Source organism: Chenopodium quinoa, unplaced genomic scaffold (assembly GCF_001683475.1).
Source record: "Chenopodium quinoa cultivar QQ74 unplaced genomic scaffold, ASM168347v1, whole genome shotgun sequence".
Classification (NCBI taxonomy): domain Eukaryota; kingdom Viridiplantae; phylum Streptophyta; class Magnoliopsida; order Caryophyllales; family Amaranthaceae; genus Chenopodium; species Chenopodium quinoa.
The window spans coordinates 1,743,720-1,770,529 of record NW_018744996.1 but is presented as its reverse complement, the minus strand read 5'-3'; the positions used below and the strand labels follow the sequence as shown (position 1 = coordinate 1,770,529).

Below are 26,810 nucleotides of genomic sequence, written 5' to 3'. Positions count from 1 at the left end.
GATTTGTGTTTTGTAAAATATAACCGTTGCAAAATTACAACGGATTTATTTAAAACAGTGACACGTGTCAAGCAGCGGCTGGGCCAAGTGGCGCACTCCCAGCCGCTGCTTTCTATTTTTTTTCCTGAAAAAAAAAATAAAAATGGGTGGGGCCCACAATCCATAAATTCGTCCAAATGCTTGCAGCAGCAATCGATCCCACAACCATTCACTATGAACAATTATAGAGATCACCATTAAGCCACCCATTCACTTGTTCACTCATTGTGAACTATTTTTTGGTTCACCCTTAAGGCTGCCCTTACATGTTCCTTGAAATTTGAGCTTTCTTCAAACACTCGTGTCTTTGAGTTTCGAAGGCTAGATGAATGTATTTGGTCTGTTTGGAGAGGTGAATCGTAAAAGTATGAATTTCCGGTAAGACAATGCATTTGTTCAAATTATACATACATAGGGAGAATATGATTTTGAAAAATACTATACATAGCTCATAAAAATAGCTAAAAAAATAAAATAAAATAAAAAACAAAAAACATCAATTACACTATTTACACGTGATTTTGTCATGTAATCCTAAATTAATACCAAACTATAAAAAATATAAAAATATTATGATTTTTAGATTATGAAATATGAAATACCAGTACTATGAAAAATGATGATGAAAAATATAAAAGTATTTATTTTAGTTTTAAAGGTTACATATAGTAGTACCCTATAATTTTTATCACTAAAATTACTCCCTTGTCATTGTAAAGTTTAGAAATAAAGAGAAAATGACGAACTTATTGTTGAAGGGAGAAGATATATTACTTATGAATTTTTTGTTAGAAACTACCTAATAAAAATCGATTTTTGTGAGAATCTACTTAACAAAAATATGCTGTAATAAACTAACAATGCAAAATGTTGTAAAATACTACTATAGGTCGGAATCTCGTCATTGACTTTTTTCTCTGGCATTGACCAGACCACGTGAGGGTCACGTAACCTTTACCCACCCCCAGGTTGCCCTGTCTTCCTCCCTTGTCTAGTTTTCAACCACCCCCACCCCCATGTCGCCCCGTCTTCCTCCCTTGTCCAGTTTCCGACCACCCTCACCCACTCCAATGTCCCTGAAACCCAGTCCAATGTCCCTTAAACCAAGAATTCAAAACGCCTGAAACATCCAAAATTCAGAAATCGAAAAGAGGTTCTAGTTTTCGGGGGGGGGGGGGGTCGAGGCTTCTTGGGTGTCGAGGGAGGGTGAGCGGGGTTTCGAGGGTAAGATTTGTGTAGGTGGGTTGTATTTGGCCGGGAAATCAAAAAGTTGTTGGGGGGTGGCCGAAAATCAAGAAGCGAGGGAAAGGGGAGGGGTTAGTTTCGAGGTGTTCAAAGAAGGGATGAGGAAGGGGGAGCGATGAAGGGAGGTTGGCACGGGAGAGGCGGTCGGAAATGGAAGTGGGGGCGGGGAGGGGAGGTGGCCGGAGAAGCTTATGGGAAAAAATGGGGCGGCAGGGGAGTTAAGAAAGGTCACGTGAGGGTCACGTGGACTGGTCAACGCTAGAGTAAAAAAGTCAACAGTGAGATTGCGGCCTATGGTAGTCTTTTACAACATATTTTATATTAGGTAATTTATTACAACATAATTTATATTAGGTAGTTTCTTACAAAAACTAGTTTTTATTAGATAGATTATTACTCCATAGGTTACATTGTGCTTGTGTACTGTTTAAATTGTTTTGATTAATTTGTTTGTTTACGTAAACACGCAAATCTCTTTTCTAAATAGGTGTTGAAAGGATATGTTGCAAGTAATATGGAAGGGAAGAAGTAATATTATTAGCTAAAGGCTTAAGCTAGTCACCACTTGCAAATCAGACTCATACATGCATCATGCAACATTAACAGTCATTAGATAACTTTTAGTCTAAACAAGATCTTAATCATGCCAATTAACCAGTGACCTGAAGAACAATCAAACACCACCAAATTCAAACTCTTACGTAATCATTCTTAATCAAAAAGCTAAAGCAAATAAAGAAATGACTAATGACGGCTATTAATGTGAGACACAATCATAATCACCACAAGTATATATAGCAATTTTAAAAGATAATTAGTCTAATCATCATGATTATTTATGAATTAGTTGACAACTCGGTAAAGCAAATGACATACGAAGTAGTATTTCCTAGTTTCCTACAAATCTACAACATTACTTGTACGATGTGATTTACGTAGATTTTGAATGGTTGGTTTAGACTTAAGACGCGTGGGATTATAATCGTAGGATCGACCCAATGATATATCAGCACACGTGTACAATCCATGATGTTGGATTACTCAGTATACATTTATCTACGTATAGAATTGTACTATACTATACTTTTGTGACTTGGTGGATTGATTGTTGTATTGACGTGTCTATTTATCAAGCCAAGCTTGGTCTAGTGGGTAAGTTTGTATCTCATATTGGTTGTGAGATCAAACCCCATTAGAGACACTTTGAGGGTAGGGATTCTTTTAAAGCTTAGGAGTTTTGATGACGATGAATAAAAACAAACTTCAACTGATGCGATTTCTCTAAGTGCTTAATTAGAACAGGTGAAGTTGACTTGGGAAGTGGAAGTGTAACCTGACTATGAAGACTCAAGGAGATCCTAAGGAAAGTTAAAGAAAATAGAAGAAGAGTTCCACAATGGAACTAATTGAGTTCCCTAACAGGAACACTATGAAAGGTTCCCTAACAGGAGCTTGACAACAAGCTAAGAAGACTGGCTTGGTTTGCGTTGAAGACAGTAAGAACTTGGCCTGTGGAGTTCCAACAAGGAGCTGGAGAAAGAAGGACAGCAAGAACTTAGTCCTAGACTGCGTGACGCCCAAGTATCCTAACAATACAACGTATGATGAGATAATCCAGTTTTAGAATATAAGTCTTTTTGTTAAGTTTATTTTTCTGAGGATTATTGTAAATATGTTAGGAAAGTTTATGCATGGAATTTATTAGAAACCTGACAAAGTTTGACAAGCTTGCTTTATAGATGGAAAGTTTATAAAAGATAAGTTTTTAATTTATGAAAAGATTTTTAAAAGATTTTATTTTATGAAATCCGGTTTTACGAAATGATATTCTTTTCATAAATTATATCTTTGATAAGTTTTCTAAAAAGATTTACTTAAAAGTGTAATTATGAAAACAACAGTTTATGATTTCTATCTTTTGAAAATCCTACTTTACATACGAGTACAACTTGTATATAATGCAAAATACATAATTTGCACAACTTTGTGAGTTTCTGCGTGAAGAATCTGAAGAGAGCTCAAAGTGTAAGTTTGTCCAGTCTAAACTTTGTCATATTAGTTTCGGATTTCATGTGTAGCTGTTTTGGTATTGGGTGAAGTGTTAAGTGTCTTGCACACAGATTGTAGGCTTCAAGATTGAAGCTGAGTGTGAAAGCATTCAGGGAGTGCTGAGTGAATCTAAGTCAGGGATTTAGGTTGGGTAGAATAGGATTTTACTGTGTAGCAAATTCAGACTGGAACTTGTGAGGAAAGGACTGATTATAATAGGTTGTAACTAGGAGAGTTTGCTCTATTATAGTGGATTGGTTTGGTTTGAAATCCCTTGGAGGGTCGAGGTTTTACTTCCAATTGGGTCTTGAAAGGTTTCTTCGTAAAATCCTGTGTGCTTTGCTAAGTTCCTTTTATATTCTGTTTTAATTCCGCAGAGGTAATCACTAGGAACTCACATACAATTCACCCCCTCCCCTCTTATAGTGTTCGTCTCAACTAACAGATTCCCTTACCCTTCCCTCTCATTCCTAAAGTGTCTAGCCCGCTATTTCGATATATATATATATATATATAATGTTATACGTACTCCCTGCATCCCTAGCTACTCCATTGAATATCCATCTTCCTTATTGTTGTAGAGAAACGTGCCTCACATCATCCATTTTTGACAACAAACTTTTTATTATGCGAAGTACTCCGTATTATTTTTGTGTTAATCAAGAATGTAGGAAAATTTGCAAATTGTAGCCATTTAAAGTATGTATTTTGCAAATTGCAGCTATTTAAAAAAAAAATTTGCAAATTGCAGCCCAATAGTACAACTAACTTTTTTATTGCCACCAAATCCTATTTTTCTTTGATTTGCGTGCCGAAAAATTCCCCGTTAAGTTTTAGGGGGTCTTACCGTCTTATTATTTTTTATGGGGCCAAATTGAGCTCGGAATTGGCAAAAAATTAACGTAAGTGTCTCGTTTTGCGTATTAAAAAAATAACTTAAACGCAAAACGACCCCTAAAACTTGCAAGTATTAGGGTAATTATGTTAGCAAACTAATCTAACCCAAATTATATTTAACGTTTTAATAACAACAAGTTACTGTTTTAATTAGTATAAAAGTTGGGTGGCATAAATTGGAAAAACGATAAATTAAAGGTATCACTTGGAAAAGCCAATAGTTCAACGTTACCAATTTGGAAAATCCCTATTTTGTTTAGGATAATGCTATATGTAGGCCTTCGGGTTAAGAATAAGCATATTATCTTTTCTAATTTAGTATTAATTTAGGAATGTGTGACAAAATCACGCACAAATTAGTGTAATTAATGTGATTTTTTTTTTTATTCCCATTTTTAGCTTCTTATATATATATCCCTAAGAGCTATGTATAACATTTTTTTTTATCAGTCTCTTCAGCTCTAAGAAACACTGTTAAATCCATTGGTAATATCATTTAATGTGTGCATTATAGCCCAGTAGATTGTTGATAGCCAAGAAAATTTAACTTGTATTTCAAACTAAGTTCAAATCATTCTAACAAAACAAGTTTATTTCAACAAAAACAAAATAAGCTTAGTTATATTGATAAATAGTTTTGACAAACGATCCAAGATTAGATCGGACCAAAATGAATTGGATCGAAAACCAATAATGTTAGATTCAAGACTCGGAGACTGAACCCGAACCAAAAACTAGAAGTTTAAGATTCAAGACTCAAAGAAAGGATTTATTTTCTTTGATCGGACCTGAATCAAATCGAACCAATTTTAGAATTATATATTTTGATAATATTAAGAGAAAAAGAAAAGGCAAAATATAAGATACTTGTATATGATTGTTATGCTTATTTTGAATGTCCAATATAAAACTAATTATAATATTACTAGGGCAACTAACTCGTGCGATGCGCGCGTCATAGCAAGCCATGTCCGGGAAATTCCTTCAGTTTGACGTTATGTTATAACTTTAATCGTTAGTTGCGTTAATAAGTGAAAATAGGTAAACAAATAAATTTAGGGGTATGAATATCCACACACTATTTTTAAGAGTTTTTTATTTATTTATTTAATGAGAGCAAATATGTAAATAAACATTATAGGGACATAACTGTTTCAACAGTATTTATAAAAGTGTGGCCATACTTTTAAAAGAGGTAAATACATAATTAAACATTTTGAGAGACATAATTATCTCAACACTATTCATAAGAGCTTACTCATACTTTTAAGGGGTTGTTTGGTTGGATTATTTGGAATGAGTTGGAATGGAGTTAGAATCCATTCCATCTGGTTTTTTATTTGGTTAAGGCTTTTAGTAATGGAATCTCATACCCAAGGGGTTCTAACTCCCCCCAATACCCACGGAATCCCATACCCACCCTTCCCCCTAATATTCACATTCCATTCTATTAACGAAGAATAGAATCCATTCCAACAATCAATCCAAACAACTTTGGATTAGTATGAGTTTTAGAATCTATACCTCTTTAGTATGAGATTTCATACCAATCCATTCTAACTTGATGAACCAAACACCCCCTAAAAATATAGGGATACTCCATAGTATTTTTAGCATATTGAAGGTAATAATTAAATATAATAGCGATTTTAAATCATTGTCTTAAACAAAAAATTGGTCCACTATTCCAAAATCAGTTTTTAATGGGTTTTGCATTTGATTAGAACGAAGACCAGATTTCAAATTTTCTCGACTCGTAGAGCCGGTCAGTTCTCTTTTGTTCGATCTGGGTCGGTTTTGAGCACCCCTATTTGACACACTCACAAAAGTTGTATTACACATGTTCAGATAATATAAGTTTAGACAAAATAAATTGAATAAAATAAATTTTATTGTAAGATGATCAATTTGAAGGTAATTTTAACAATTTTTATGGTAACTTTAAGCCCTTAAGGGTAAATTTAATTTATAATGAGTTTGATTGTATTGTAATGTGTAATTTCAAATGGATACATGTCATTAAAGGCTAAAGTGATTAATCCAATGCACTATATGTATTTTTTAAGGGTAATATTTATGTTAAAAAATGGTAACTTTTATACTCCCTCGGTCTCATAATACAATGCCTCTTTGGGTTTTTACGCAGGACTTAAGAAAGTTGTAAATAATGATTAGAAGTACATATGTGCATGTGGGATTAGAAGAGAGATAGAGAGAATATTGAATAATTTGTGAAAAGTTTGAATATGATCAACAAAATTTGGAGTGAAGCATTCCATGTTTGGCTAAAAAGTAAATTATATATATATATATATATAGGAAGAGGATCATGTAAAAACAAGATTAAATTTGAAAACTGAAAAACGGACAATCTCCACCGTCCATAAAAATCAACGGCTGAGATTAGAGGAAAAAAAGTTATGCCGACATTCTATCTCCTTCTCAGGTCCTTTTTCTCTCTCCTTTCTCTAAGTTCTTCTCATTCTCTTTCTAAAGAATTCACAATTTCTGGCTGAATTTCCACCAGGTTCAAGCTCCGATCTCCGATCTTCCTCTGGTTTGATATCATCTTCATCTTCTTACTCTATCAATTTTAAAATCAAAATTTTGTTGTTTCAATTCTAATCTTGATTAGAATATAAATTTGGAAATTCTTGGTCGAGTGAGCAGACGAGTCAAAATTCGAAGAATGCGAATGTTTATCGAGGCTTAATGAGTGATAATTCTCACATATTTCTCTCGCACTCGTTCTCGAAACGATCCTTGATGAGAGAAAATGTTGTTAAAGCCTTTGTTTGAGTCGGTCTATCAATTGCCTGCTAAGTGTTTGTTAAAATGTCAATGAGAATTTCTTGCAATTTTCGCCTAAATTTTGCTAACATTGTTCATAAACTTGCAAAAATCAAGTCAAATCGAACAATTGAAGCTGACATTTCATTAATGAAACCCTAGATTTTCACAAATCGAAGTAAAATCAGAATGAAACGAAGCGACGAACAATCGAATCTTACTAAACACTAGTAGAAAAAATGAATTAAGCAACGCACTTTTCGCACCGGTTCTTGAAAACCGGTGGGAAAAGAAATGGGTGGGATTGGGGAAAATACTTTTCCCACCGTGGGAAATCATATTTTTCGCACCGGTTCAAACCGGTGCGAATTACGCAATATTAAAAAAAAGGGGTGGAAAGGATTTTCCACCGGTTTCAAACCAAACCGGTGGCAACTGCTATTTTCGAACCGGTTCAAACCGGTGCCAAATGGGAAAAATAAAAAGCGGGCTGCTACTTTTCTTCTTCTTTCTTTCATTCTTTCCATGTTCTCTGTTTTATTAAGTTCCGTCTCGTTTTCGACTTCGTTCTCTTTCCAGCATCCCGAATTTTCACCTTCTCCATTGAAGTTGTTGCCCTAGCTTTCTCACTCCATTGAAGCAGCACCTCCGCCTCCATTGAATTGTGCTCTATGTTCTCCATTGAAGCCGAATATGTGCTTTCTCACCTCCATTGAAGCAACTTCGAGGTAATGTGGTCTTCTTAATCTATCGAAATCCTTCGCAATCTAAGGTTTTTCGTTGATTTGTTTATCAATTTCATAATTCTAGGGTTAGTCTGCTTCTTCACAATCCATTTTTCGTTTTTTTAATTTTTTTTTATTTTTATTATTAAATAGTAGTAACAACCCTACATCTAAACCTTGAAGATAGTAAAGGGTTAGCCGCCATTATTGATTGGTTTGAAGCTTTACAAAAATGGATATTGGGTTTTGATTTTCAGTGTTCTGTTCTTCTTTCATTTTAAATTAATGTATTGTTTGGTTGATTCAATCTTTGTTATTTGTGTTTATCAATTGCATTTTTTATATGATTAATTGTTTACATGTAATTGTTAATTATAATGATAGCAGGGATGCAGATTCTTTGAAATCCGTGGGTCGAGTTAATCAACTAAAAGATTTGGGTAAGATGATTATCAATTGCAGTTTGCTATATAACTAGTCTTGGATTATATAATGTATTGTTCCTTGGTAATTTATAATCGACTTCGACATTGTATTGTATCAGTGTTGTTACCTGACAACCTATGTTAAGCAATGCATCAGTATAAAATTGAGTTATTACCTGAAATGAATCAGTAGAGGGCAGGGGTTTAAAAGATATGGGTTTAGTCAATGGTGTTTCTTAATTGCTTACCGAGATTATGTTTTTATATAATTTCAGCACTGTTGCTAGATGCTGCAAGCAAAGTTATACCTTTCGTTGTCTGCGTCTCTGGGCGTGTTGGTTCTGAAACGCCAATAAAATGTGAATGTTGTTGGGTTGTGATTGTTGCTTGTACATGCTAATTATATGGTGAGTGGTGCTAGAATCATTAATGCAGAATTTCAATGCATTCATGATAGATTAGACATAGTTGTTTTCAGATTTTAGAACAAAGAAAAAGGAAGATGAACCAAGTTAGTATCAATATTACTCTCTCCGTTGAATTTAGCAATCTAGGGTTTGTCGTTAATCTAGCAATTGTGTTATAAATTAGTGGAATTACATTATGTACTCGGTTTTTAAAAAAATTAGTGATTAACAATTGTTAGTTTGATTAATTTTTTATAGATTCATATGTGAATTGAAGTACAAGTTTAGCTGCTTGAAGACTACATATTGTAGATATAGTGGGAAATTAGAAAGAATATATCCATTGTACTTGCTATAGTGGTATGAATTAAAAACTTTTCTAATCTATATTTCTTTTTCTTGATTCATTTAATGAAAGTCTTTTCATGCTATTACAACTTATTGTTTGATTCATGTACTTTGTTCCTATGCTAGTGCGCACAACAAGATAACGGAGTTGATTGTGGACTATACGTGATGAGATTCATGTTCGACATACTGAGTCATTGTACAGACACACTACAACTTGATGAGGTATGTAGTATGCCATTGACTTAGTTAATTTGCTCTTTTCGTGTGATTTGACAAGAAATATAGAAAATAGGCAACCTAGTAGCCATAAAGGCCTTATTTTTGCCATTTTGGATGAAATTGCGTCCTAAAACACTTGAATTGGTCTTTTAATGTGATTTCAAGACTTAGTCGCCTCTAAATAGGTAATAATGACATGTAAAGAGCAAGAATGAGTTGATTTGATAAGAAATGTAGAAAATAGGCAACCTAGTAGCCATATAGGCCTTATTTTGGCCATTTTGGATGAAACTGCGTCCTAAAACACTTGAATTGCTCTTTTAATGTGATTTCAAGACTTAGCCGCCTCTAACTAGGTAATAATGACATGTTAAGAGCAAGAATGAGTTGATTTGATAAGAAATATAGAAATAGGCAACCTAGTAGCCATATAGGCCTTACTTGGCCATTTTGGATGTAATTGCGTCCTAAAACACTTGAATTGGTCTTTTAATGTGATTTCAAGGCTTAGCCGCCTCTAACTAGGTAATAATGACATGTTAAGAGCAAGAATGAGTTGATTTGATAAGAAATGTAGAAAATAGGCAACCTAGTAGCCATATAGGCCTTATTTTGGCCATTTTGGATGAAATTGAGTCCTAAAACACTTGAATTGCTCTTTAAATGTGATTTCAAGGCTTAGCCGCCTCTAATTAGGTAATAATGACATGTTAAGAGCAAGAATGAGTTGATTTGATAAGAAATGTAGAAAATAGGCAACCTAGTAGCCATATAGGCCTTACTTGGCCATTTTGGATGAAATTGCGTCCTAAAACACTTGAATTGCTCTTTTAATGTGATTTCAAGGCTTAGCCGCCTATAACTAGGTAATAATGACATGTTAAGAGCAAGAATGAGTTGATTTGATAAGAAATGTAGAAAATAGGCAACCTAGTAGCCATATAGGCCTTATTTTGGCCATTTTGGATGAAATTGAGTCCTAAAACACTTGAATTGCTCTTTTAATGTGATTTCAAAGCTTAGCCGCCTCTAACTAGGTAATAATGACATGTTAAGAGCAAGAATGAGTTGATTTGATAAGAAATGTAGAAAATAGGCAACCTAGTAGCGCTATATAGGCCTTATTTTGGCCATTTTGGATGAAATTGCGTCCTAAAACACTTGAATTGCTCTATTAATGTGATTTCAAGGCTTAGCCGCCTCTAATAGGGTTATTGCGTCCTAAAACACTTGAATTCTAACATAATTTTTGTTTATCCAAGTTTTGCAAGGTACAGAAAGGAGGTACATTGACGAGCACGGAACTTAATGAAGTTCGAGACATGTTGGCATCTTTCATCACATTTAATTTAATTTGAACTTGTTAATTACATTAATAATTAGATTTGTTTGTAAATATGACACTTTTTTTTTTATAAGAAGCTGTAAATATATAAGAAGTTGTAAATATATATTTGGGATTATTAATTAATATCTATGTATAGTTGTCATTTTTTTAATTTAGAAATTATTATATTATTATTGTTATTAGAATTATTAACAATAATAATAATAATTATTATTATTATTGTTATTGTTATTATAATATATATTGATGGTAGAATTAATGCAGGATGTGCAGATTTTTATTATTATTAATATAATTAATTATAGCAAAAAAATTTTTTTTTTTTAAAAAAGGGGTTTTTCCCACCGGTTTTCACATAGAACCGGTGGCAAAAGTGTTTAATATTCAAGGCGCGCAAGCACTTTTGCCACCGGTTCTATGTAAAAACCGGTGGGAAAAGTTGAAGATTTGCCACCGGTTCACCCTTAAAACCGGTGGGAAAAGTCATTTTCCCCACCGGTTTTGAATCGGTGGGAAAACTATGGGGTTTTGGCACCCCCCAAATCTAGACCGGTGCGAAATGGGGGGTTTGAACCGGTGGGGAATGCGTATTTTCGCCTAGTGAAACTTGGTTACGAAATGGAAAGGTAAGTACTTCATTTTTGATTTTTGAGTTCTTCGTTTCTGATTTTTGTTTGATTTATTAATTTTGCTCGTTTTTTTTTTTGGAAATTATTGATTTGATTTGTATTTTTGAGTTTCGACTTTAGTTTCATTATCGACTGGGATAATTTGTTTACAGAAAATGAATTTCATTTCTTATTACCGTTTTGTTAAATCTTAGTTCGTCGATCGATTAGCTGTTTCATGACTATCGAAGTGATTTAGGTACTAAGTTTTTCGTGTCATGTAATTGATACATTTTGATAAACATGAATTTTGGAGTAATGTTACTCTTGAGTTTTTTCACCTATTATCGTTAATCTCCTTTGTTTTATTATCTTTCTGCTTCATTGATTTCAATATAATATTGTTTGCATTTCAATAATATGATTGTTGGATCTATGTTGTCAGAGTATAAATGCGAAAGTAATTGAAGATTAAGAACGAATTTTAATTTTGGATGCTTATTGTATAAAGATAAATTCATAGCTGTAGGAATTGCTGGAATGATTAGTATAGTAATTGTTGCAAAGACAATGAAGAAACTGTGTTACTTGTTTGGAACATTTTGATACCTTGATCTGAAACTGTTTACTAATTATCATGGTTTATTTGATGATGGATGAAATGAAATGAGTTGTGGCAACATTTTGCGATTTCCTGTTACTTGTGGCAACATAAGTTTGCTACTGGAATTGAGCATTTATTATTGAATTGGCTCTGTTGTGAAGATTGTGTAACAATGTGAGATGGTTGTTGTTTCAGACAATTGAGAAATAGAGATGCCACGATGAGATCAAGAGAAAGGAAGAAGATGTATGTCAAGGATTTGGAGATAAAGAGTCGGTATATGGAAGCGAAGTGTAGGAGATTGGGGAGTGATCTTTGTGTAGACGTGGTCAAAATTAATAGTTACCTTATTTTTGTAAATAGTGACTTCTATATAAATGTGGTCAATGTTGTCAAAATTAATATATTACCTTATTTTTATATATAGTGACCTTCGATATTTCTATATATAGTGGCCTCTGTATAAATGTAGTCAAAATTGATATAGTTACCATGTTTTTGTATATAGTGACCTTTATGTAAATGTGGTCAAAATTGATATAATTACCCTGTTTTTGTATATAGTGACCTCTAAGTAAATATTGTAAAAATTGATATAGTTACCTTATTTCTATATATAGTGACCTCGGTGTAAATGTCATCAAAATTAATATAACTTGATATAATTACCTTATATTTGTATATAGTGACCTCTGGGTTGTTTCACACCATCAGATTATCTAGTGAACATTCAATGGCTAAGATTGCTTGTTTTTAGTTTTCACCATAAGCTCTGTTTTCAGGGTAACCTCCCCGTATATATATATATATATATATATATTTGTGAATAGAAATTAAGTATATTCTTATTATTTGGGAAATTGTTCATTTTTTGAGCTTTGGGTCTTAGATGCCAGGCTTTGTGTCTTAAAAATTTGGGCTTTGGGGCTCGATTTTGGCTTTTGGTATCAAATTTTGAGCTAAAAGATGTGGGTCCAAAATGATTCAGTTGATGGCGTTAAGGCCATAAAGCCCATAATGATTGAATACTTTTACTCAGATAATCTACCTCCTCTTTCCAAATTTTTTTTCCCCTTGGTTAATTATAAAAAAGTAAAATAAATGAGTATAAAGCATAGCTTTAATTTACACAAATTGGTGTGAGAATTTGTTCAAAAAAAAAAAAAAAAAAAAAAAACCTCTTTTAAGGTACAACAAAGACAATAACATTATAACATACATTTTATTTAGCGAGTTATAATTGACGTTGGTATTGATCAGATTCAATCTTGGAAGAATCACCTACATAATTAGCAACTAAGCTAAATGACATCAACTAGTGTGTCAAATTCCTACTCGTTAGGATACCCGTGTGGCCACTTAAGGTACACAACTGTTTTTGAGGTCACTACTAGATTCTTTTTCGGTGGATAATTATTGAGCAAGGTGCTCTTTCCAACCTTATTGCATGCCCTTGGAATGAATGTCCAGTCCCCACTTACATGCAACCCTTCCTCATACGTTTTCTAGGTTGTGATCACTTGTTATGAGTCTTGTCCAATATTATTATCATAATAATTACTCTTATAATGCCAACCAACTAGCTATTGTCCTGTTATTTTCCTTTTTTCTGACGTGATACAAGAGCTGAATCAAGGTGAGCTCTTCTCAAGAATTATTAAATTTTTACATCTGCAATTCTAGGTATTGAAGGGTCGTCGTCTTGATCTTTTGAGATATCTACACATTTCATGATCACCTGAGTTATCTTTGGTACTACAAGTATTACCAATTGTATAAAGCTATTTATTCATTCTCTAGGATCCGGAATCGGATTTGAAAGCAACTCGAGTAGAAAGATGGATTAAATTCCTCAAAGAAACAAGATTTTAGTGAGATGGAGACAGGAGTTCACACAAGTACACAACAAGCTAGGTGTAAAGCAGTTCTTCATATTCTTTTTATTATACTCTTTTGACAAAAATCATGAAGATGCATCCATACAGCCATACTCAATGTAGTAAAAGGTTTACTTATACTTTAGAGGTCTTTGAAAATTGCTAGAATTGCTTTTAAGCATGCTTGACTATCACAGCTAAGTTGTACATAAAAGTTGCTAATGTATCGAAGTGCAGTCACGTAATCACCAAAAGTTAAATTCTTTTCTTAGGGGTCATCAACAAAGTTTCATGAATTAGTGATACCAAAGATTGCCACTTGCTTTGAGTACCTCGTTAAGTACTAATTTTATCTAAAGGCATAGGATCCGAGCCTTAAGAATGCAATTACATTAGAAAAGAGACTATATCTCTACTTAAGAATCAACACACCTCAAATCCACATTAGTCGAAGTCTAAAAAACTCCATACCAAAATAGAAGAATAATTTTTCTAAAGAAAACTCAACTTTATTGCACGGTTGAATGATTAATGCCTATAAATATACAAGTATATAATTAAGAAGCCAACCTTGAAGCCAACTCACAAAAGAGAAAAGTTGGGATGACTTACAAGTTACAAATTAAAAGCTCAAGTGGAGTCCTATCACTAAACCAATAGTCAAAAAGAGAAACCCTCCAAACTTGAATAGATCATTATAATAGATTAATTATTCGAATTTGCATGTATAACACTTTCAGCACAATCTCCCCCCTCCTCCCTTACAAGAAAAATGGGGAAAAGAAGAAGAAAAACGCTCACTCGATATTCTCTTCCACAAAAAAATGAGAACACCAAAACATATATTTTGTATGTCAGGCACGCCCTAGGCTTCATAAGGGCTTATCGCGATCTTCCAAAAGAGGGAATCCCAATTCATGAAAGCAAAACAACACTAACAAGAATGAAAGAACTTGAAGAAAACCAAAAGCTCTTCTAATAACCACACCAAGGGTTATCTTCCCTCATTAGCCGATTGCAATGAACCATCCTTAATTAACTTCAAGCTGAGATTATTAAATCGTTCTCGTGAATACTGCCTTGAGGCTTTCCTCCAATCTGTTCCGGCTTTCATCATTGCAGCAAACTCTTCATAACTTATTCGTCCATCCTACATTCATGACAACAAAATATTTAACCAAAGATTCTTACTGATTAAGCAATTTCATAATCTTGCTGTTTTCTACTAAAAAAGTACAACAAAATTACAAACCTTATCTGTATCGACGTCTCTCATAATGGCATTTATAAGTTCTTCGCTATTGTCATCAAGTTCGTCAGCTAGACAATGCCTCAACTCTTCTATCTCGATATAACCATTTTTATTCTGATCAAAAAATAAGAAGGCTTTCTGCAGATGCTCATCATTGCCCATTTTCCTTAGATGGACAGCTATTGCTACAAACTCTCCATAATTCAAGAATCCATCTTTATCTACATCACCCTGCATGATATTCATGATAATTGTCCAATGAGTATAGCAATAACATGATTTCCATGCTTATCTAATTGTAAGAAACCTAGTGAGTGGGGAGTGGAGTGTATGTTATTCTCAACATGCTAAAAATCTTAGAAAAGAATTCATGCCAACGATTGGTAAACATTGCATAAATATAGGAAATTTCAGATGTATTAGTTGTAACTGAAGTGTTGAGTCTAGCATGCTTCTGAAGCAAAATTTTAGAGCACCAAGAGAAATGTGTGCATGGTGCAAGGTTATCAATTAGGCCAAAATTTTTTAGCAAAAAGAGTTACAGTACTTACAGCATCCATTAGAATGTGGAGATCCGCTTCTGAAATCTGATGACCAAGCTTATGCAATCCGGATTTTAATTCATCAATTCCAATTTTCCCCCTCTTCCCAGTGTCCATCAATGCGAATCCTTCCTTAATCCCGGCAACTTCCTCCACTGACAAATGCTCAGCAATAACCTGTAATTATTCAGTAATTTGATCAGTTATATATGCACATATGTCTTAAGAAAGAATCTTGATCAAATATGTGAAATGCCATGTTTCATTCAGTAGCAGCATTACCCTTAGAGCTCTTTTCTTGAGCTTATTCATCACAGAAAACTGTTTTAGTCTAGCTTTCACTGTTTCACCCAAAGAAACATTAGGAGCCTTTTTGATGTTCTGCAACCAAGGATGATCTGCAACAAGAATAGCAAAGGCTTAGGTTATCACATTGATCTCAATTGAAAGATTTATATGTAGCTAATAAGTGCAAGGCATTAAGAAGAAACATGTTTTAGATGAATAAGAATGGATTCGAGACATTACCTAAAACTTGCTGAGCAGTAAGTCGGCGAGCAGGATCAGGGTCAAGCATCTTTTTCACAAGATCTTTTGCATTATCGGAAACTCTAGGCCAAGGATCTCTCTTGAAATCTAATACGGACCTAATAATTGCTTGTGCTACTCCTTGCTCAGTTTCTGGTGAACAACAAAATCAATAGAAAAATTTAGACAATTTCCTATAGTATTTATAAGCTTGAAATAAGAAAATTGAGTATCAGTTCTGTTTCCAACCTGCCCAAAAAGGTGGAACACCACATAGCAAAATGTAAAGTATAACTCCGGCACTCCAAATATCAATTTCAGGGCCATAATTCCTTTTAAGAACTTCAGGGGCCATATAGTACGGGCTCCCCACGATTTCGTTAAATCTTTCTCCAGGAGTGAAGAATACCGAGAGCCCAAAGTCTATTGCTTTCAGAGGGGCTGTTTCCTTCTTATTTCCGAAAAGGAAATTCTCGGGTTTCAGGTCACGATGCATTACACCGTGCTTGTGGCATGCCTGTATTTATACATCATAAAATATTAGAGTTGATAACCAATTAGCCAAAAAGAGCTCAAACCATACGATGATCAATAGAAAATGCAGTCAGAAATTACTACAAATCCACAAAACTTTCTCCCTTTCTATCTCACAGACTAATTGAAACAAGAAGTCTTCAAAAACTCGATACACATGATGGTCAACTTAATCAAGAAGTCCTCTAAATATGATCGAGTGATCAAAACGCATTGATAAACAATTAAACATTATATAGATTGTACAAGCATCCTAGTTGTCAATTCATCAAGATTAGTCAAATTTTTTTAACATCAAACATTCTTCGTTTTACTTGAATTTAAGTTCATCAAAAACCATAATCAACATAGCATATGTATGCAGCATGTCATTCTAAACCGAATTTGAACAAGTCTAAACTACCAATTAAAGATCAAATTCCTAGCTCAAACTCCCCCTTTCACAAATACATAAAAGAAAGCATACAGTACACCATGATCAAAATTCAAAACACCATAATATAAAATTCAAAGTTGCAACAAAATTTCACCTGAACAACTTCAACAATGGTTCTCAAAACAATAGCAGCCGCCCTTTCGGTATAATGCCCCCTCGAAACGATTCGATCAAACAACTCGCCTCCTTCACACAATTCCATGACTAAATGGATAGCATAATCATCCTCATAAGTATCCTTAAGGGTCACAATATTAGGGTGTTTAGGCATATGCCTCATAATCTCAACTTCCCTCCTAACATCCTCAATATCAATTGCAGTTCTTAGCTTCTTTTTCGATATCTTTTTACAAGCATAAACTTCTGCAGTTAATTTATCAGTACATAAATATGTTATACCAAATTCACCTCTACCAAGTTCTCTGCCTAGTTCATAATTCTCCTCAATATTATTTCCTGTTGGTTCTTTCAAAACTACCAATTTTGAACCTCCATAATTATATTCAGTTGCGAATGGATTTTCCCTCGTTTTTTTCCCTCTTTTTTTCTCAACTTCTTCACCCCCATTTGGCCTAATACAGCAATTCCCCATTTATGATCAACAAAATTGAAAATACCCAGAAAAATTGCAACTTTTCCCAGAAAAATTCAACAATTTGGGGTCAAAATGATCAGAAAAATAAACCCAAATCAGGAAATGCAAAACCCAGAAAGATATGAATTCGATCAATTGAAAAGGGCTTTGAATTATATGAAATTCCCGGCAAAATAATTTATAATGATTTTGAAGGGAAACAAAGAAAATTGAATGAAATAAAGATTGAAGAATATTTGTACAAGAAAAAAAAAATAGAATTGTGGATCTCAAAAATACAACCTGGAATTCTTCCCCCCAATAAATAATCAAAAAAATTGTTGAAATTTAGATGAAAATACCCAGAAAAATTAATGTGTGTTTTTCTAGAAGAAAATAAAAAAGAAGTCTGGAAATGAGGTAATGGAAATGTGGATAAACCTGTAATGAGAAAATGGGGAATTTTATAGGAGATTTGATTTGATAATTAGGACAGACAGGAAGAAGGTGGTTGGTAGGAGAGAGAAGGAAACGAAAGAAAGAAGAAATTTGGTTAAATTAAAGAAAAAGGAAAAGGAAGAGAAGTCATCTGCAAAATGTGAGAAGTGGTCAGCACTCAAGAGAGGTCAAACCCCTCCCAAGTCCCAACGCCCTACCTCTCCGACCACCTCTTTTTCTCTGGATACTCTCTCTCCCCTTTATGAGGGGTACCACTATTCATATGCGCCAAGTGTTAAAAATAGTCCCTCGAGAATTTGGTAAAACTAACTCGTATCTGATTGATCGATTTCTTACCTTGTATTAGTTGCATAGTTAATGAGTTAACCTTGGTTTATTGAAAATGATTATACCTTACGGGATTTATCTTCTTGTCATATTCGTTTCAAATCAGTATTAGAAACATTTTAAGGGTAAAGATCCCTTACCATTCTTCCTCACTTTTAGAGTATGTCAACCTGCAAATAATGGATTAATATAAATTGTGAGGGTTGATGTTTTATCAGAGTTTTTTTTTTTTTTTTCACTTAAAAATATTGTGTTATATAGTTGTATACTTGTATTTGATTCCTTCCATTTAAGGGTTGACATACCTTTTAACCTTGAGATTAGAGGTTTAATCGATATTAGGGATTCTTTAATAGTGGGGATCCCTCACCCTAGCTCCCCCTTCACTTTCAAAGTGTTTTAACTTGCCAATGTTGGATTAAGATTAAATCGTTAGAGTTGTATAAAGAGTTGCATGTGAAAAAAAAAAGGAAATAATAATAATACTAGTGCAATAATACTTTGTAAAAGTTATTCAAAATTATGAGAGTGCAAAATTTCATATGGATCTAGTTTACATAAATATTTATTTTGATCAAAGTACTTATTTTGAATCAAATTTCGTATGGATCTGCTGTATTAGGAAGGTTCCTCGGTCACGGGTTACTCCGGCTCATTGGTTGTGTAAGAAATATGCCTTGAATCGGTGACCGAGTAGGTACACGATCATGTAGTCCATTGTACACGATCGTGTAGCCAATGTTACTATGTACTCTTCAATATACACGGCCATGTAGTTCATGGTACATGGTCGTGTAGTTCAGCTACTACAAGACATGTCACACGGTCGTGTGGGTCAAGGGACACGACCGTGTGGTTTTGGTCCGTGTGGTTATTAATTGGGCTTTGGCCCAAATCAGTTTCTGTTTTGGAGAGTTCTATATATACCACTAAGGGTTACTCCTAGTCGAATCAGTTGAGTGGTTATTCAGAAATCTAAGAGTCTTTTGTGTATTTCTCATCTGTGAGAGAAATCTGAGAGACAATCAAGTTGTTTTATGTGATTGGTCTCAAATCTGTTCCGAATCTGTAATCTGTTTCTCCAAGATCAATAAAACTATTACTCTCGCTTGCCCGTGGACGTAGCCAACACATTGTTGGTGAACCACGTAAATCTGTGTGTATTTTTCTTGTCAATTTTACATTTAATATTTATTCTTTCTTGCATCCGTTATAACAAACTGGTATCAAGAGCTTAGGTTCGGGGCCTAGGGTTTGATTTGGTGAGAAAGATTGCTGCTTTTAATGTGAAGATTGACAAATTCATGTGGAGGAATAGTTTTAATCTATGGCAGATCAAGATGCGGGCTTTGTTGAGGCAACAAGGGCTATGGGAGCCATTGAAGAAGAATTCACCGGGTCCGGATACCGCTGAGATGGTCGTCTTGGAGGAGAAAGCACACTCAACAATTATGTTGTGTCTGGCAGACAATGTTATCACCGAGGTCGCGGAGGAGGAAACCGCATCGGGTTTGTGGTTGAAGTCGGAGAGTCTACACATGACGAAGTCTTTGACCAATAAGTTGCTATTTAAGCAACGTCTGTTCGGTCTGCGAATGTCTGAAGGTACATCTCTTAGAGAACACTTAGATCAATTGAATACGATTTTGCTAGAATTGTGTAATATTAATGTTAAGGTTGAGGATGAGGATACTGCCTTAATTTTGTTAGTGTCTTTGCCAGTGTCATATGAGAATTTTGAGCAGTCTTGTATTATTGGTAAAGAGACTGTGTCTTTAAAGGAGGTTAGATCTGCTCTCCATAATAGAGAGTTGCGCCATAAGGCGTCTGATATAGGTACAGATGATCAGGCTGTTGGATTAGTAGCCAGTGAAGGTGATAGGGGAATTCGGGGAGGAAGTCTAGGAAATCGTAATCTAGGGGTCCTGAACCTAGTGATGTCTGTAATTACTCTAAGGAGAAGGGGCATTGGAAATCTGAATGTCCCAAGAAGGTGAGACAACCGGAAAAATATGAGTCTGTAGATATTGCAGAGGGAGGCACCCATTCAGAAGAGGATTATGTCCTGATTGCTGATGAACATGCACATCACTCTGATGTGTGGGTTCTTGATTCGGGGGCATCTTATCATATGTGTTCACGCAGGGAGTGATTTATGAACTACAAACAGGTTGATGGAGGTGTTACTATGGCCAACAACGAAGTCTGCAAAATAGTTGGTATAGGGTCCATCAAAATTCGGACATATGATGGTAAATTATATATGATGAACAATGTTAGGCATGTTCCATAGGTCACGAGTAATCTGATTTCGCTTAGTCTTCTTCACAGAAAAGGTTTCAGTTTCAAAAGGTGAAGGTGGAGGGTTGTATGTCTACAAAGGTTCAAAGGTAGTTGTGAAGGGTGTTAAATGGGAGACATTATATGTGTTGCAAGGGTCTAAGTTATTTGGTTCCCGGTGTGGTGTTGTCACATCATCTATTTGTGATAGTGTTGAGAAAAAGGTGGAGCATAGAGTCACTCTAGGTGGGGATGGTGGTTCACGTTCGGGAAAGATCAGTCAACACTCAAAGTCTAAGTCTATATCTGAAGCATCACAGTCTTCGTCGTCGAATCGGGTCAGCCTAGTTTGGCTCTTGGTTGGCATGTAAGCTTTGGGAACTCTCCCCAAAGGCAAGGTCAGGAAGACAAGGTGGCTTTGGCACTATTGGTTGGAGAGGAGGATATATCTGAGCCGTCCAAGGGAGGTGTTGCTTGTTCTAGGAAGAAGCATTGGCAAGCTGTGTGTTAGAATATGGTTCCGCAGAGTAAGTCCCAAGATTTCTTGGACTTACAATCTATTCGAAGCTGTTAGTTGCCCATTGGGGAAAATTTGGTGCCCACGGGGCAAATCTGGGGCCTAGTGGAGGCAAATCTAAGCAAAGAGAGTCTGTTTCTGGTTATCTATTTTCTGTTATATCTGTATATTTTCTGGTACATCTGGCGTCGTGTTCGATGCATCTAGTACATCTATTTGTTTTGGTACATCTGGCGTTGTGATCAATGCTCAGTTTTATTGAAAGGGGATTCAAGTCAAGGTGGAGATTTGTAAGAAATATGCCTTAAATCGGTGACCGAGTAGGTACACGATCATGTAGTCCATTGTACACGATCGTGTAGTCAGTGTTACTATGTACTCTCAATATGGCCATGTAGTTCATGGTACATGGTCGTGTAATTTCGCTACTACAAGACATGTTACACGGTTGTGTATGTCAAGGTGAACGACTGTGTGGTTTTGGTCCGTTTGGTTATTAACTGGGCTTTGGCCCAAATCAGTTCCTGTTTTGGAGAGTTCTATGTATACCCCTTAGGGTTACTCCTAGCCGAATTAGTTGAGTGGTTATTCAGAAATCTGAGAGTCTTTTTTGTATTTCTCATATGTGAAATCTGAGATAGATAACATTAGAAATCTGAGAGACAATTAGTCTGTTTTATGTGGCTGGTCTCAAATTTGTTCTAAATCTATTATCTGTTTTCCCAAGATCAATAAAACTATATTACTCTCGCCTGCCCGTGGACGTAGCCAACGCATTGTTGGTAAACCACGTAAATATGTGTGTGTTTTTCTTGTTAATTTTGCATTTAATATTTGTTCTTTCTTACATCCGTTATAACAGGTTGGCTACCCGTGCTCGTGAACACTAGTTTTTGTTCAAGATTTTCATGTAGTGTTTGTTTTTGTTCACAGTTCCTCTTGTTAAAATCAAAATAAAATAAATAAATTAAAAACTTTACAAGTATATTGCTGAAATCTACTTCGTATATGTTTAATGACTTTAGTTACTCTTTGTTGTAAAATGTGATAATACTTTTAAAGTAGGAAAAATTGGCCGCAACAACATCAACTATTACAAAAGTGTGTGTAGCAGCACAATCTTTCAAGGGTGCGGTCTTCATCACAAACTATGTAATTGGGTGCACATAACAACATGAATGACACCGATGAACTAAGATTCCATGAGAAAAGTGGAATCTTCATTATTTTATTATTCTTTAAATATTTTTTAAATTTACATAATTTCCCATTACGCATGACTAAGTTAGCCACTACTTCTATTATATATTTTCATTTAAACACTTCTTAATAACCTCCACCATTAAAACGAATTCTTTCAAAAAGTTTTCACTATTGTTTTCCTTTGTTCGCTTCATCAATTACTTCTTTTTTTTTTTTTAATATATCGATCTCATGTGATTGATTTAGTTACCTCTCCCCCTCCATTAGTCAAATACTAAGTTGATAAATAACAGAAAATCATCCGAAAACCATTTCGTTCTTCTAAATTTTATGGTAAAAAGTCTATTCCTAATACCATGCAAGCCCACAAAATGCTTCAAAATACTTAATTCTTAAAAAACAATTTCAGAAAAAGATTTTAGGATAGGCCAAATTGATTTTTTTTTTGTTTTCAATGTACAACACTTTAATGGTGGAGGTTGAGAGAGATAGTAATTTATAGGGAGAAAATTAAATACAGGAAGAGGAAATTAAGACAATCACGTGAGATGTTAAAAAAATTAACCAAAGAAGCAAACGAAGGAAAATAATGGCGAAAACTTTTTGAAATAATCCCTTTAATGATGGAGGTTGAAAAGTGATGTTTAAAGGAAAACAATCAATAATAATGCAAGAGAAGACTACATATTCAAGTGAGATGGAAAATCAAGTAGGATGAAATTAAATAAAAATATATTAAGTTATGTATAAAAAGCATTAAAAATATTGAACGAAAATTCCACTTTTCGATGAAATCTGAGTTTAAATGGTGACATTTATGTTGTTATTTGCACCCAAGTGCATAGTTTGTGATGTGGAGTGCACCATCGAAAGGTTGTGCTGCTACATGCATCTTTGTCATAGTTGGTGCTATTGCGGCCAATTTTCCCTTTAAAGTATAAATAAAAGGATCACTTATGCATCAATTACTTATTTACTTGTAATTCTATGTTATTAAAGTCTATGCTATTATCTTTGAATTACCTTTTTTCAGTTTTTTTTCGTATATTTTTCATTGCTATAACTTAAAAAATAAAGACATAAAATGGTAACTCCAACATGGTTACTTAAAATTTGTCACTTCAAAACGTAAAAGGATCATTTATGTATCGAGCACAATGTTGTTTAATATATATGGAGAGAAACAAAGAAAATTGAGTACACAAGGAATAATAGTGGAAAATCGAAGGGAATGAAATACTTCTTATATTTAAAGCATTTTAAATGTCCCTTATCTTATTGATGTTCCAATACTCTCACTAATTTAGTTTGTCATAAACTCCTAACTAATACTATGCACCTCATGTGATATATTGATGTTGTATGTATCACTTGTAAAGTTGTATGTAGAAGTGTTAATTTTCGACCTGACCCGCAAATTTGATCCGAACCCGACCCGTTTTTATGGGTCTTAAATACAATTTTTTGATACGTAATTCGATTTAACCCGAACTCGTTTAACCTGTAAATTTGTGGGTCAAACCTGACCCGAACTCGTCCCACCAACCCGTTTTTATGGTTTTTTAAAAAACCATTTATTTGAAAATTAATATTTAGTTTTATTGGTTGATTTTGATCATTTATTTACCATCTGATATTCATTTTCCTACCTCATTTATCCATCCCATATAACTATTGCTTAGATCCACACCAACAACCTCCTACATCAACTATTGACCCATACCAATTGCATCTGCATAACTTACATCACCGTCATGCCATGTTGGCCTGACCTCTTTCTTTAATTTTGTAATGTTTAAAAGCTAGTGTTTTTTTTTTTAAAAAAAATTTATTATCAATTTTTTATTAATTAGAAATTAGTGTGTTTTGGTGACGATTTAAAGTATGTAGTAGGCATGTTAATGGCTAAGAATAATATTGGTGATAATTTTAATTCGATAAAAAATTGAAAAAAAAAAGTAAGCTTGAAAAATCATAAATATTTAACAATTAGCCAAAAATAAGTTAAATAACAAATTGTTCTAAACCCGTTGGATTGACTTGACCCAAAACTTTGGGTTAGGGTTGAGCATTTCTTGACTCGTGACGCGAAGTGACCCGACCCAAAATGACTCGCGAATTGGATTGACCCGACTCGACCCAATCGACCCAATTGACAGGTCGAGTTGTATGTCATCTTAGAAATTAATTGAATGGCATTACTTAAAACATATGTTTCCTTATATTAAAATGGTAGAATCAACTTGATGGTGTGCATAATTTAATTAAGTCTCACATCTTTTATATAATTTAAGAGTGTTTTTTCTAACTTCTCACCAAATTCCTCCCAAACTCCAATATTGCAATTTTGGGAATTTTTTTTTAATTTTTTTTTTCAATAACCTCCAAATAACTTCCTTTCTCCAAATAAAATAAAAAATAAAAATATTTTTACAACTTTCACTTTTACTATTTTCTTCTTTCTAACTATACATACTACATAAGGCATCCGTGCTTATGCACTCTGGTGAAAAGAACAAGAAAGTGAAGAATTCTTTTTAAGTGAAAGCACATGAAGCTTTTTCGGAAAGTTGTCCAAAATAAACTTGTCAGTATTTTTTTTGGTTTTATTCCCTTTATTTTTTTATTTTATTTTTCTTTTTGCACATTTAAAAGTGCACACATTTAAACATATACTCGTTATGTGCCTTTATTTTTGCCCTATTTGACTAGGTGTGGTTTTCAAGACACGTGTTAAAATGTTTATATCTTCATTTTCATACTCGTAAAAATTCTAAAAAATTGATATTAACTTAATTTACAATGAGACGAACCAAACAAAATCCCACATAATTATATTTCATTTAGTTGAACAACGGGAATTTATGGTCAAAGTTTTCTAAGTTTGACCACCCCGGAAAAACTTGCACCTTCTATTGTCCACACCCTTAGCTTTTGGATATAAGTTTGGCATATATTTTCTTTCTATCGGATGCGGCAAGGCTTGCTTATTTTGATCGTTGGACACATCCTCTAATCGGTCATTGGCTAACGGGATTAGGCCTAATGGGATAGACCGATCATCGCTTCCTTCCTCTACTAGTTCTGGAGTCAAGCCAGCAGGCTGGTTGATCCACCTCACCCTGCGGTTGTTGACCATCGCCCGGGGCCGAGGCCACCATGCGCGGGTTCAATTCCCGTCGTTCGCCCGACATTTTTGCAATAGAGCAAAAAAATAGAGACGGTATAATGTGAGTATCATCTTTAAATATGTATCATATATTATTTATTTTTTAAAAAAAATATTATTAGATATTATTAATTGCACATTGAAATGAATCAAATAAAACTTCACATGAGCATATTTTCGTTTTATTAGAAAGTAATAGACTCCAATTTTTTTTATTTTTTTTTTTTGAAACAAGTATTAGACTATAATTATTTATGAGAAAAAAAGTGATTGCAAAAGTCAGAATCGAGATTATACATTAGTTGTCACTTTTACTTTGGTGCCTTGTTAACCTTTCTAAATATTTTCATAAGAAAGAGAGGTTAACAAACTCTTTCTAGATGACAACTTTGACTTTACAAACCTCCAAAAAATCTTATTCTGCCCACCCTTCAAATTAAATGTTTGACCAAATTTTTAATCTTTTATGTGCCAACTTGTTATTTTCGAATGATTGTTACGGTGGAAATGGTCAAGGCGTCCGGTCAAAGTACTGCTAGGAAGCCAAACATGCACATCAAAATCGAATTAATAAATGCGAAGATGAAAACAATTATTTTTTTTTTAATTTTTTTTTGTAGGAAAAGATGAAGACAAATTAATGAAATAGAATCTAGATAAAAATTCCAAAAAAACACTTTAGTTTTGACTTGGTAAAATTAGTTTGGTTTCTTCGCATTTTCCGGGTGTTTTATTGCTTTATAAATTATAAATAAATTAAGATCTTATCCAATCAACAATAATTTCTGTGAATCATAATGTCATTAGTGTAAGATATCATACAACCAACAAATCAAAGTTGTTAGTACTATTAGAATTGTATGTAAGTGAGTTCAAAACTTGACAGACACCTATTGGATTAGTTGTACCACTTTTTTCTTACAACAATTGTTCTAGATTACTTGCAACACATCTATATAAGGAAAATGAGTGAATGATAAAGCTATTTTAGTTGATATAATCTTGAAAGGTGATTAGGTGATATTCAAAATCTAAGATTAAATCGCATTTACATTATCCGCTCTCTCTCTACATCATAAAAAATATGAAATAATACGGAGTATTAAAAAAAAAAACATAATTGCTAAATACAACCTTTACTTACTCAAAAGGTGAAAGAGATAATAGAATGGCTTGATTATTATTTATTAATAGGTAGACTATTTATACAAAACCTATGAACATTAGATAGTAAACAATCTTCTTACAAGATATATTACCATAATTTTATATCCTAAAGATATATTCACTAAATAATATCTTAACATAACATCCTAAATATATTATTCTCATAATTATATATATCTACGGAAAATATATCACACATATATTTTCCGATATCTCATATCTCTAACACCCTCCGCAA

General features: G+C 33.9%; 1 protein-coding gene and 1 long non-coding RNA gene across 2 annotated transcripts; one reads left to right on the top strand and one right to left on the bottom strand.

Annotated features, from left to right (window-relative positions):
- The first annotated feature begins 7,418 nt into the window (after positions 1-7,418).
- LOC110707120 lies at positions 7,419-9,085 on the top strand. Its single transcript, XR_002508431.1, has 4 exons — positions 7,419-7,748; positions 8,133-8,185; positions 8,446-8,937; positions 9,052-9,085. It is a non-coding gene; the product is annotated as an uncharacterized LOC110707120 (long non-coding RNA).
- Positions 9,086-14,267: 5,182 nt separating this feature from the next.
- On the bottom strand, positions 14,268-18,109 carry LOC110707264 (calcium-dependent protein kinase 20-like). The gene is made up of 7 exons (XM_021885280.1): positions 16,971-18,109; positions 16,156-16,423; positions 15,907-16,059; positions 15,661-15,776; positions 15,388-15,555; positions 14,837-15,067; positions 14,268-14,734 (listed from the first exon to the last, which is right to left on the bottom strand). The coding sequence occupies exons 1-7, from the start codon at positions 17,466-17,468 to the stop codon at positions 14,579-14,581; spliced, it is 1,590 nt and encodes a 529-aa protein (XP_021740972.1). The 5' UTR covers positions 17,469-18,109; the 3' UTR covers positions 14,268-14,578.
- Positions 18,110-26,810: the final 8,701 nt, after the last annotated feature.

What these genes read in the sequence shown, in the direction of transcription:
- LOC110707264 (XM_021885280.1), bottom strand. Translation starts at nt 17,468, where the DNA reads ATGGGGAATTGCTGTATTAGGCCAAATGGGGGTGAAGAAGTTGAGAAA. An exon ending in CCATTGTTGAAGTTGTTCAG is followed by an intron (nt 16,424 to 16,970) that starts GTGAAATTTTGT and finishes GTATAAATACAG; the next exon opens with GCATGCCACAAGCACGGTGT. An exon ending in TACTGCTCAGCAAGTTTTAG is followed by an intron (nt 15,777 to 15,906) that starts GTAATGTCTCGA and finishes TTCTTGTTGCAG; the next exon opens with ATCATCCTTGGTTGCAGAAC.